Raw genomic sequence first — 13,151 nt, forward strand, 5'->3', positions numbered from 1 at the left:
CACAGATGGACCAGCTGTCTCACTGTGTGAGGGGAGTTCACTCCAGGAGTGCCCAAAAACATATATACATGAGGTGGTTGTATAACTCATTACCATGCAGGTTTCTGAGGCCACACATTTTTCCATTACAGGATTTGTTCTGAAGCTGTTACAGACAAGATCGCATTAATTGATATAGATCCTAAAAGTTATACTGTACACCAAACATGTATTAACAGACCAGGGATTTGACATTGTAAAATACACGCAAAGGCCAAAGTTTTATATAATGAAAGATGGACATTAAAAACTTCAGTTGTGGAGTTACTTTCATCAATCTATTTCTTGTGATAAATATAAACAACAGAAAGACAATATTGATTCAAAAATATTGCTATAAGCGTTACATCGTGTTAAATCAGGACAATTTATTTTAACTGGTAAATCAAAACTACATTGTATATCCAGTTTCCAGTTGAAACTCTGTTCCGGTTTCCTAACGAGGAAGTTCCTATTTCCAAACCACTTGAGGGCGACATCGAAATAGGGCCATCGTATTATGCACAAAACATAAAAATACATCGAAAAATGTGAAAAGCAACCCAGTATTCATTTGTCTTATATTCGCTTGAGTGCGCACATTTTTTTTTTTTAGGAAAATACATAAAACGGATAAATTTGTTCTGGCAAATTAACCCTTAAGAGATAATCAGTCCTATGTTTTCTGGCTTTGCTAATCAGCAGGTTTAAACATCATAGGCGAGTAACCAGTACAAACACGAAAAAATAAATAGACATTTCTTTGTCAACAATGTCTGAGAACAGAGACAACATTTACTTCCTGAAAGACATGCTTCATCTGGTGGATATACAGGGGAAAAAAGCTGAGGGCAAATCAACTCCAGCTGCTCATTGGTTGAAAAATATGGAATCAGATGACGTAGCGGTTCCGGTTTCTAGGGCCCGAGAAAAGGTAACTTTCGGTCATTTCTGGGTAGGCTGAAGTGACCGGGTTTTCATCGCTGAAGGTAAGAATGCCCCAAGGCTGGTAGCTGGTAGTTAAGCAGGGTATCACTCTCTAGCTGCCTACTGTAATCTCATTACTGAATTTATCCGTTTGTAGATTTGTGTTACGGTTCATTTGTGTGGCCGGTGTTGAATTGGTTTTAGCTAACATCAGTAGCTAGCTAACGGTTATTAATTTGCCGACGGTTGCTCAATGATAGGCGGCGTACCAGCAACGTGTCGCGGCTTTTGTCATCACTTTGTCTGCTATCCTGCGCGTCCGCTGTTGTCATGTAACCGCCATTTATCGTGTATCTAAAGAAGCTAATTTAACCTCACAGGTCATCTCATTTTAAAGCTAGTCAATTCTGATAAAGTGTTATTTTAGGTTTTCATATAAATATAGATTTATTTCCGTTTTTAAGACATGTGAAGTCTTATACAGACTACCACTCTCACAGTGATATTCTTGCCTGGTATATAATCGCAGTTTATATGGATTACATTAGCAACATCAGTCCCATACGTTGAAATGTCCCTGTGTTACCGTAGAGGAAATTCATACGTGATGAGTGTATGACAGTAACTTTGGGCTTTTCGGCCCAGTGTGATAGTCAAGTCCGATACGTCAGGCTGGGTTTGTCATAGCATGCTGTCTTCATTAACAGGATGTTCCACAATATTTGCCTTTGCTGCAGGCATATCTCTTTGTTTAGAATAATGCTTAACGTACTTTGCAAATAAAGTGATTTGAATTTTTTTTTGCTATTTCAGATCCCACAGGCAAAACAAAGTTATTGAACAAACGAACTTGTATTTTGCCGGCTGTTATCCTACGAGAATGTTTGCTAGTTGGTTTAGGTAAAACTGTTTGTTTTAGCGAACTGAAATCCACAATGCCTTAAAGGCCAAAAATAACATTTCTGGCAAACGGGCTTAGAATCAATGTCATTATAAGTACACCTTCTGGAGTACGGCCAGATGTTTTGAGATACCGACGTAGTGTGTGACGTAGACTAGGACTATGATTCACTGGAATGTGAATCATTTTAAATAAGGCCTTCAGGATAGGGAGTGCTGGTTACATTAGTACATACTGACATTTTATTTATCATAGATTAGGCAATGAAGCTGAATAGATACACAGTCACGTTCATACCTATGAGAAGAAGTTGCTTTCCTGTCAAACGTGGAAATCATATCTTTTTATATCTGAAGTAACAGCTGTAAGCTAAAATAAATTGATTATATTTTCTTTTTTTGAGCTGTTTCTTTCTTTTTCTTTTTCTTTTTTCTTTTGTTTACTTTGATATCAGAAGTGCAACATGATTTTGATCAGCTTCAGTCCTTCGTCTGCCCTACACTGTGGGGTTATTAGCGAGCTGAGCTTGCCCTAGAGTGACCTTTCACTGACCACCAGTGGGGTGAGCTTCAAGTGTATTGTCATTGGTCATCTGCAGCTCGATCCTCTTCTGCCTAACTTGCGGGGCTGTGGTCATTGGACAGTGACCAAGATGGTCAGAAGGGCCATGCCTTAACACTGCTTTCCCCCTTTCAGGACCTCTCAGATGACCTGTTCTATATTGTTGAAAGGCAGACAGGAGCTTGTACTCTACAAGGGAGGGAACATGTGCTCTTGAAACACTCCTTCATAGGAGGTCTCCCATATAAAAGCTGAGAAAGGTGCAGGGGCTGTTTGTTACAGAGCAAGACGGAGGTGAGTCTCTGAGTGCTGGATGTAGAGGAGGTTGTCAGGGACTGGATCAAATGATTTTTAGATCGTGATGGTAGATGAACTTTGTAAAATAGCCGACTGCTCTGAAAAACTTGTGTTTTTCTGGGTTCTGTTTTCCTGAGAGAAGTATACCACCAGAAAATCAACTTCATCTTCCAGAGAGCTGCCAATTTTGTTCTTGTTTTATTTGTTGTGTTTGGTGTAAGAATCAATCCAGATTTTTTGTTTTGCTTTGAGTTTTAACTTGTTAAAATGCTTTGATTTAATGATAGTTATTTCAAATGCGCTTTCTAAATGTTTTGTATGTATTTTTTCTTTTATTCAATTTTAAGGTTGGAATTGGGAGACAGTGGACCAGATACTTTCATACTACACTGTGGATTCTCAAAATTGTCAGCCTTTTGGCTTTACTCTTTCTGAACCTTCCCATCTGATTTAATGACTAAATAATCGTCACACACCCTAAGACATCTTTGGGACCAGCACACTGTTCAAAACTCATCTGACCACTTTTGCTGCTTAGTTGCCTCAGTTACCTGCACTCTAAGAGAACAGTATGGGACTCCAGTCGGACTCTGCACTTGAATCCATCCTGCTCTTTCCAATCCACCTTCTGGTATGGCTTTATTCCATCCTGTCCTTCCTGCCCTGGTACTATATCACTGGTGCTGGGCAAAAAACATCTGTGTCTAAGCGGATAAAGGCCCGCTCTACTTCAGGTTGTTCAGAGGGACCATACCGCTCTGTGGACCACTTTGATTCCCTGGCCAGGGAGGACTTCCCAGGCAAGAACACCTTGGATAAGCTATTTGAGCATGCTGTGCAGCGCTTTGGACAAGCACATTGTCTTGGTACCCGAGATATACTGAGCGAAGAGAATGAGATTCAACCTACTGGTAAATTATTTAAAAAGGTAAGCACTCCCATTACTATATTGATAGATAGATAGATATGGATGTAGATATTTTGTGAAGGATGTTATGAGGTCAAAGACTTTGTTGTAATTGACTCTTTTGCCTTCTAGCTGATCCTGGGAAAGTATAGATGGCTGTCCTACAATGAGCTGGATGCTGTAGTTGGTCAGTTTGGCAGTGGATTGGCAGCTCTGGGGCAGCAGCCTAAAAGCAATATTGCAATTTTCTGTGAGACCAGAGCAGAGTGGATGATCACGGCCCAGGCATGCTTCAGGCGCAACTTCCCATGTAAGTATATGATTGTATGCACAGTATAGTGCAAGATCTTTTGTTCCAAAGTGTGAATAATGCATTAACTTTGTGCTTTGTATTTATTACAGTGGTGACATTCTATTCCACCCTGGGAGAGGAGGCAATTGCATTTGGGCTAAATGAGACTGGAGTTACACATCTGGTTACCAGTGTGGAATTGCTTGAGACTAAACTGAAAGTGAGTTAATCTCCAGCAGCACATAATCGGAGCAGCTCCCTTAGCGATGATCAAGCTATGGTCAACAAACGTCCTGTCTGTCTGTATAAGTAATGACGTTATCTATGGGGACTAAATACATAATTCCATAAAAGCTAGCATGAGGCACGAGGAACCCATGTTCATACTTCACTGTGCTGCATGAATTCAGTGGTACTGTAAATCTGCTTTTTAAGGTAGTTTCGTACATTAAAAACAGATAAATTTCATTATGGTAGTTGTCAGAAGTTGATGGCAGACAAGTGTGAGAAAGGTTTGCAAATGGGTGGGCGGAGGGAATGTTTTACATAGGCTTTTAGATTTAGTTAAAATCTTTGCATTTCCCCAGAAGGTATAATCAAGATAAGATCCAAACGAAATTATCTAAAGAATGAAACGTCTAGTAAAATGATTTATAAGAATATTATAATAGAGCTAGAAATCCTTATTTTTAAGTCTTATTGAGTATTGAGTTGTGATAGCAGTTTTGTTCATCTTTTTTTTTTTTTTTTTCTTTGTCCAGAATGTGCTTTCACAAATCCCAAAACTGAAGCATGTGATCTATGTGGACCAGAAGAAAGTGAGCACAGAAGGCTACCCGGCAGGACTGTCCATCCACAGCATGCAGGCCGTACTAGAGCTGGGCACGCTGCCTGAAAATAGTGTGTATTTCTCAGACTCACTTTGACTGTGCTTCTTTGTCAAATTCAGGGGTGGAAGATCTCACACATACAATATGAGACAATGAATGTTGGTTTGTTTTGCAGTGGCGAGAGAGATTGTGAAGCCCCAGCCTTCTGATCTGGCTGTGATAATGTACACCAGTGGGTCTACAGGTAGACCTAAAGGGGTCATGATTGTCCACAGTAACCTAATAGCAGGAATGACAGGCCAGTGTGAACGCATTCCTGGTCTGGGGTGAGTTTTAGCATTGTCATTATATGCTTTCGGTTAATAGGATGTGCACAGCAGGGTTTCGTTTACCATTCTTACCCTAAGGTCTCAGCTCTTACTGAATAGCTCTCTGCAGCATTCTCTTGTCTAGTCCAACCAAAACAACATTCTCTTAGAAAAAGTCAGGTGAATAGTGGTAGAATTTTTTACATAAATTTGTGTTGGCACTGGCTTCCAGGAGCAAAATAACAATCATTTGCCAACTATCGAGAGGTCTAAAGAGGTGGAAGGTACTGTGTGTCCAACTGTAAACCAAGGAACCATGCTCAGAACTGCACAGTGTTCAAGTTTGAAAGAGGACTAGAAAACAGAAAACTACTTAATGCGTTAACTGCTGACCCTAACCTTTACCTTCTCACACTGTGTTTTGGCAGGCCTAGTGATACTTACATAGCCTATCTGCCCCTGGCTCACGTTCTGGAAATGACAGCTGAAATCTCCTGTGTCACATATGGCTGTCGGATCGGTTACTCATCTCCTCAGACGCTGTCGGACCAGGTAATAAACAGCGCCAACAGCAGCTTGTGTTGTGTCTGTCAGTGTGTATGATGTGTTCCTTTATAACACACCCAGGTATTTGTTTGCATTATTGCTTTTAGCTTAATTGTTGTTGCCGTCATGTAATTAGTGCAACGTTTTTTTTTTTTGTTCCATTTAGTCTACCAAGATAAAAAAAGGAAGTAAAGGAGACTGCTCTGTGCTCAGACCCACCCTGATGGCAGCTGTGCCAGTAAGAATCCTGTTTTATTCTTCCCCCTGTTCATCAGTCACTTCTGTTTTCCTGCTCTCTGACTTACCTCCTCTCTCTCTCTCTCTCTCTCTCTCTCTCTCTGTCTCTCTCTGTCTATATTCTGAGTTTCACACACGTCCTTTTTTTCAAACCTGCTGATTATAAAGTGTACAAATAAATCCTATATGTTTTCTCCTTAAAAGGAAATTATGGATCGAATAAACAAGAACGTGATGAGCAAAGTGCAAGAAATGAGTTTCATTCAGAAGAAGCTGTTTACTCTGGGCTACAATTATAAACTTGAGCAGATCAAGAGAGGCTATGACGCACCACTCTGCAATGCGTAAGAAACCACTATGTCTCCCTCACAATCTTTAGAAGTGTGTTTTTCAACTTTCAAGTCAAACACAGCAATCTGTCTTTGCAGCCTGTTGTTCCGGAAAGTGAAGAAACTACTGGGAGGGCAGGTGAGGATGATGTTGTCTGGAGGAGCCCCACTGTCAGCAGCCACTCAGAGATTTATGAATGTATGCTTCTGTTGTCCAGTGGGCCAGGGCTATGGCCTCACTGAGACCTGCGGAGCGGGCACCATTACTGAGGGTAAGGAGAGGTTTACAGTGCAGAGAAGGAAGAGAATGTGGAGATAAGAATGAAAAAGTGTGTCTTTAAGATATTGTGTTATGCAGTTGCAGACATCAGCACTGGCCGTGTTGGAGCTCCTCTTGTGTGCTGTGAGATCAGACTCAGGGACTGGGCTGAAGGTATGTGAAATATGTCGGTACACACTGTGCAGAGTGAGAAGTATTTTTTTTTTAGATGCTGTGTAATTATGTGTTGTTCTACCACTTCTTTTGCCAATTTTCTTAGGAGGCTACACCAGCAAAGACAAGCCAAACCCAAGAGGAGAGATCCTGATAGGTGGTCCCAATGTAACTATGGGTTACTACAGGAATGAAAGCAACAGTCAGGACTTTTTTGTGGATGAAAAAGGTCAGAGATGGTTCTGCACTGGAGACATAGGAGAGATTTACCCAGATGGCTGTCTACAAATAGTGGGTAGGTTTATGTGCTCTTTACTCAATTACACACCACAGCTATCATCTGACAGTGTCTGTGAAGGCACACTGTTCCTCCTTAATTTCACAACATCTATTCTGCAGTCAGTGTGACTGTAACTTCTGACAGGCAAACTGTTTCTACTTGATAACAGACACCGCTGTGAACAGATTTTTCTATTCTCATTTAGACCGCAAGAAGGACTTAGTGAAACTGCAGGCGGGGGAGTATGTGTCTCTTGGTAAGGTCGAGTCTGCTCTGAAAAACTGCTCTCTCGTGGACAACATCTGTGCATACGCAAACAGGTGAGTCATCTTGATTTATTGAGGAAAAGTTTAAGTTTGAGCAAGTGCGATTTAGAAACACATTTATTCCATGTTGGTATGAGGAATACATGTAATGTACTATGCAAAGGATGAGACATATCCATTAATGGCTATTCAATTCAAGGTCATACACAGATGGAAATTTCTTCAATCCTTTTGAGATGTCTCACCTCTTTTTGATGAATGACTGTCAGCTGAAGCCACTCCTTCACATAGTTATGCACCTTGCACCAAACTACGGTTCTGGTTTTAACACTACATCTGGCAAAAATCAGAAACAATTTGAGAGATAAGCAGGAGGCCTTTGCTAAAACTTTCCCTTCCTCACTTACTTAGAAAGTGATCTTACTCAATCTTAGCAGTGTTTGTTAGTCCCCTTGCATTCATAAGGTACCTCTAGCTCGACAACAAGCTGATAATGTCGCATGTGCAGTTCAGTAACGGTAGCTCTGTGGAAGTGATATGGTGAAACATCCTCCAAATGTGCAGATTTCACTTGTGAAACCTGCACTATCAAACTTGTAATAGGAGTTGAGGAGCCTCTTGTCATCTCCTATTAGACCGACTGTCAGTTACACATCAAAGAGCAGTATTCTCTGCTGTGATGAAGCAGAACCAAACTGGTTTAAAATTTACCTGAATCAAATGAACATAATAAAATGTAGGAAAACCCTTAGGCTTCAAATTCCTGTCTCCTATATGTTTGATAAATAACAAGTATGACGAATATTTGCTCACTCTTACAAATTATCTCCATTACCATATTCTGCAGTGGCCAGAGGAATTGTGTTTTTCGGGTTGTCTGTTCGTCTGTCCAGATGACATGATATCTCAGGAACACCTTGAAGAAGCTTTTTCAAATTTGGCCCAAATGTCCACCTGGATGAACTGATTAGATGTGGTGGTCACAGATCAAGGTCACCTTGAGCTTGCAAAACAGGTTTTTGGCCTTAATCCAAGAATTCATACACTAATTATGATAGAACTTCACAGATGTCGAATAGGATAAAAATCATGAATGGATGACATATTCTATCTAGGTCAAAGGTCACTGTGACATCATAATGTTTTCTGTCTTATTTTCCCCCCTGCAACTCAGGAACAGAGAGTCAGATTGTGACTATATTTCACATTTGGTCAGCTACTTCAGTTTAGTTAGAAATCTTTGTTCTCTTCCTTGTAGAGCAATTATTTTAGCTATTACAGTATCATAATTTAATCATGACCCCATTTAAACATGGTATTTAATAATGTTCAGTTACCTCAGTATCACCCCGGCCTTCTCCTGTTAACCAGCCTCAAAGTATCCAAGCAATAGTAGTAGTGTGCTTCAGACCTTCACCTTTAGATCCCACTTCTGTCTTTTTTACACATTTCTCATTTCACATCAACCAGTGTTTCAAATGCGTTCATCTTCCTCTTCAGCTAACACCCTCTTAAGCTCACACTTCACCTGACAATTCAGATCTTTTCAGGGCTCAGGTCTTAACCTCTGAACAAAAACAAATACTTCTTCAGCCCTGATAAGTCTTGTGATTTCCACTGTTCATGCAGTTGACTCCTACTTCTTTCAGTGCATACACTTAAACTGACATCTTTTCGTTAGTTCACTTGAACTGTCACTAAATTATTTCTGGATTTCTCCTTAAACTGAGTGTCACCTCAGTTTAAGGACCCTTTGTGTACTTTGATTTGAACTACTGTAATCATTCACCATTACTCAGTGCTTATAATTGAATGAACACTTCATCTTCAGTCAGTGCTTAAACTTCAGCACTTCCTTTTTAAATACCGTCTAACTTTTCAGTTTTATATCTTAAATGCTGCTTCAACTAAGACCTCAATTGATTATTCCAGCTGTTTTTGAATTGTCTCATTTCATATATTCAGCTGTGAGCATCCATTTGGCTAGCCCTGTTTTAGCCTTTTATCAACCTTGTTTATAATGTTCATCCTTGCAGTGAACAGAACTACGTGATCAGCTTTGTGGTTCCCAACCAGAAAAAGTTGACAGAGCTGGCCAAAGAGAGAGGCATTGTGGGAAAATGGGAAGAGATCTGCACTCACCCTGAAATGGAAAGAGAGGTTCTGAGGAAGATCAAGGAGGTCGCTGTGAACAGTAAGAGTTGAACACGTCTTTTCATGATGTTGTGATATGGCTGGATTATCTTTGCTTACCAGCATTCATGCTTCTGTCCTTATCCGCTATATACTTTTAGCAGAAAAGAGCAAATTATTCATTATATTTTACTGTGTCTTTCTCTTCCTCTTCGTTTTCAATCTTTACAGTAAAACTCCAGCGATTTGAAATTCCATTGAAAGTGCATCTGAGTCCAGAGCCGTGGACCCCTGAGACAGGTCTTGTCACAGATGCATTCAAGCTGAAGAGGAAAGAGCTGAAGAACCACTATCTCCAACACATAGAGAGAATGTATGGGGGTAAATAACTGTGTCACTTTCATCCAAGAGTCCCCATTAATGCCAAAACCACTGTTTTGATCTGTAAATAGTCTTCTTGGGACCTAATTGGATTATTATGCTGTTTGTGAACCATGGGCGTTCAAATGAAAATAGTTTGAACAGAAGCTTTGAAGCTGTAGATAGTTGTAGCTGTTGATCTATATTTGCTGCTTTTTTGTGTAGAATTTTTGATTGTCCGAGGTGCACCCCAGTGTTCCAAGTCAAGGGTCAGAGACCATTACAGCATTCAGCTGCCATCCATTTCAATCTGTTGGCATTTTGTTTGTACCTGATTTAAAAAAAAAAAAAAAAAATACCAGTCCTCCTTATGTTGCTGATGCCAGTGGTGGACGTAGCAACATCACACTGCAAATACTCCACTACAAGTAACAATCCTCCATTCAGAACCATTAAGTCAGCAAAATGTACTTAAAGCATCAAAAGTAAAAGTACTCATTGTGTAGTAAAATAGTCCCTGTCAGTTGCTTTTGGATTAACATTAACAGCTGCATTAATCTGTTGCATTTTGCTGCTGTAAATGTTGAAGGTTCAGCCTAATATAATCACTTCATATAGTGTTGTAGTTTAATCTTCAACAAGGCATCCTATTCAGTAACAACATCATTTTATGTTTGACTGTGTCTAAAATGTCCAGCTAATCCAATAGCACTTTTGAATAGTCTTCTGAAGAAGTATGAGAATTTTCTCATCCCATAAAAGAACACTTCATCAAAAATTCAAAATCATCAAATATGGAGATACTTGATCTTCACTGGGTAGGAAGAGTGTGAAAAAATGTAACTAACTGTAAAAGTAACATGTAAACTAGAGCTGTCTTACAAATGTAGTGGGATGAAAAGGACAATATTTCTCCCTGAGATGTAGTGGTGTGAAGGTGCAGAAAGTGGAAATACTCAGATTACAGATTACAAGTACAAATACCTCAGATTTGCACTTGAATAAATGTTCTGTTAGATTCCACCACTGGCTGATGCTTTGTTGTTATTAACATTAAAAATAATGACTGTAATCATTGTGGTTACTTGTAATGCTTTTTATAAAGTTGGAGTACTGATGCTACTGTGCCTTCAGTCTGCAGTACTTGTGTGGTCAAGCTAAAGTGGCATCTAGATAAAAACAAATAGTTTACGCTTTTATAGAAATTGCTAAACTGCCATGTGATGTTAAAAAGGTCATGTCTGCTTGTCTGCTTTTTTTTCTTTTTTCAGTGCTTTTTGTTAATGTGTTGGTTTACTCAGAAAGGAAGACCAAAATGTGTAAACACAAATGACTCAGGAAGATCAGCAAAGGTTTTAATATATGAAATTGTCATTGTTGTTGTATAGAAAGTACTTCTGTCAAAATTTTTGTGGGCACCTTATTTATTTAAGAGCGAGCATGCTTAACTGCTAACCAACTACTAAAATTCTTATTAGCACTTGCTAGTCACCTTTGGCATACTGTAATACTGTTGTATTTTACCTCAGTTAACAGATTAATATACAAATTGGTGTCAAGAGGTATCTGAAGTTCATTTTAATATTATAGGAGTGTTTTCTATGTATTTTTCAAAGTGTTGTGTTGGATTTGCATCATCAAAACTTTAAGCACGCAGACATTGACAGTTACATTTCATTCGGTTGATGGTGATCCTATTTGTATTTATTACTCCATCGTTATGAGCACATGCCTTGTTCAACGACTGAAAATAAAGATCTTTTCGTATTCAGTGTTGTATGACTTCTTTTTTTAATTACAAAAACAGAAATGAACATTATCTTAACTTTCAAGACTATCACCAATGAGTGTTAACACATTTCAGAGGGAAAAAGTGGAGATCAGGAGAGCCTCAGCTATTCCAGTCTTGAAATCTGAAACAGTCACTAGCAATCTTCCAAACAGGCTGGTCATTGTTGGGTGTCGCCTGAGCCGTTAACAGAAAGTTCTGGTTGAAGAAACGCTGTTTGTTCCCTTCAAATTTGACTGTTCCGCCAGTCACCACAAGCAGTGTAGTCTGGCCTTGGGTTGCTTGTTCTGTGAATGAAGGAGGAGTACGTTAAAGCTGGATAAGTGTGCCTTCACTGCATTTAAATTACAGACCTTGCCTAAATATTTTCACACTTTAGTTTCATCAAATACGGTTGACATTTAATGCCACATTTCACATTTTATGAAATACATTTCAAAATGACCAAATGCACCACCACTTGGATGCGTTTTCGAGACTGGCCCACTAACCATGAACTGGTTGACAATCCAGAGTGTGAACTTGGAACTCGCTAGAAGGCAGCGACTCAAAAAACTCGCCCAGAGCATCCTGCCCTGTCACCACGTTTCCATTCCACACCAAGGTCGCCTTGTCCAGATAGAGTCGGGTCAAGTTCTGAGACACGGGAGCCAGTAAATGATGTTAGTTAAGAACAGGAACAGGAACAAGAACAATGACATAAACCAAAAGCACAATACAGTGTGCTCTGCAGACCAACCAATACTACCAATAAAAACATCACATAACATATATGGGCTGTTTTAGACAGGGATGCCTTAAATCTAATGATTTGTATTCAGCAGGGAAGTTTTAAGTTAAAAAAAAAAAGTTTTCACTGCTCTCTTTGAAGCAAACGCCATTACCGATACTCTGTGAATCTATAATCTGACGGTAATAGTGGCCTGATCACTCTATTGATCAAACCCTGGTGTGTTGCTCAGAAATAACAAATGATTTTAAATACCCGATGCAACTCATGCAAAGAGACAACTTGTCTATGTTGAAATTGGATCGTCGTACACTGAAGTACTGATGTTTTGTAATTCAGAGAACAAAACAAAACCAGCACTCACCCTCCTTTTCTTATCCATACAGTCGTAATAAATGTTGACAAATTCTTCTGAATATCTGCATGACTGGTCGACATGGGTCCTAAAATCCTAGTGAGAGAATTATTATTATTTATTACATTATTATTGAACTACTGAACAACATGCGACTGCGTCGCGGGGCACACATTGGGAACAAGCTAGCTAGCAAACATTGCGTTAGCAGCTTGGATTCAGCCTAAATGTGCAACGACAATTTCCAACTTACCACCGTAAGTGCCATAGTTACAGATATACGGAATAGAATATTAAAGAATACTGAATAATACTATCAGAAGGATGGTGGAAAATCTTTTCAAGCATCAAGTGGCTTTTCTTTTTCTTGTTCATTTAGCTGCCAGCATAGCCATGTAGCCTCATGTATTATTTCCGCCGGGCACCGAGTATAACTACCAAAATAAATTGTTTGTAGTTTCGTTTAATTGCAGTAGATGCAACTGATACCGTGGTACCATCCCTCTGAAACGCCTACAAATTTCCTATTTGTTCTGCGATTCAATAAATGATAAAATAACAAAACGGACTCGGAAATTCAATGTCATTGTCTTGCGGTGCCACTGATAGCATTTTAATTTGAAGAGAAAAAAACGACCCATGCGGAAGTACG

General features: G+C 39.5%; 2 protein-coding genes across 4 annotated transcripts; one reads left to right on the plus strand and one right to left on the minus strand.

Annotated features, from left to right (window-relative positions):
* The first annotated feature begins 862 nt into the window (after window positions 1–862).
* On the plus strand, window positions 863–11,396 carry acsl4a (acyl-CoA synthetase long chain family member 4a). Of its 3 annotated transcripts, none has more exons than XM_046405295.1 (16): window positions 863–1,007; window positions 2,543–2,701; window positions 3,052–3,632; window positions 3,744–3,921; window positions 4,014–4,123; window positions 4,665–4,803; window positions 4,909–5,059; window positions 5,470–5,593; window positions 5,754–5,825; window positions 6,029–6,168; window positions 6,253–6,425; window positions 6,512–6,586; window positions 6,693–6,881; window positions 7,072–7,186; window positions 9,169–9,326; window positions 9,497–11,396. In XM_046405295.1, the coding sequence occupies exons 3-16, from the start codon at window positions 3,276–3,278 to the stop codon at window positions 9,652–9,654; spliced, it is 2,139 nt and encodes a 712-aa protein (XP_046261251.1). In that variant the 5' UTR covers window positions 863–1,007; window positions 2,543–2,701; window positions 3,052–3,275; the 3' UTR covers window positions 9,655–11,396. The 3 variants fall into 3 exon arrangements, with proteins under 3 accessions (XP_046261251.1, XP_046261252.1, XP_046261253.1); XM_046405297.1 differs by lacking the exon at window positions 863–1,007 and adding an exon at window positions 2,301–2,408; XM_046405296.1 differs by lacking the exon at window positions 2,543–2,701 and having other exon boundaries at window positions 874–1,007.
* On the minus strand, window positions 11,393–13,121 carry nxt2 (nuclear transport factor 2-like export factor 2). Its single transcript, XM_046405300.1, has 4 exons — window positions 12,753–13,121; window positions 12,509–12,595; window positions 11,906–12,050; window positions 11,393–11,701 (listed from the first exon to the last, which is right to left on the minus strand). Exons 1-4 carry the CDS (start codon window positions 12,765–12,767, stop codon window positions 11,517–11,519), a joined length of 432 nt encoding a protein of 143 aa, XP_046261256.1. The 5' UTR covers window positions 12,768–13,121; the 3' UTR covers window positions 11,393–11,516.
* Window positions 13,122–13,151: the final 30 nt, after the last annotated feature.

This window comes from Scatophagus argus, chromosome 12 (assembly GCF_020382885.2).
Source record: "Scatophagus argus isolate fScaArg1 chromosome 12, fScaArg1.pri, whole genome shotgun sequence".
In the NCBI taxonomy this organism is placed as follows: domain Eukaryota; kingdom Metazoa; phylum Chordata; class Actinopteri; family Scatophagidae; genus Scatophagus; species Scatophagus argus.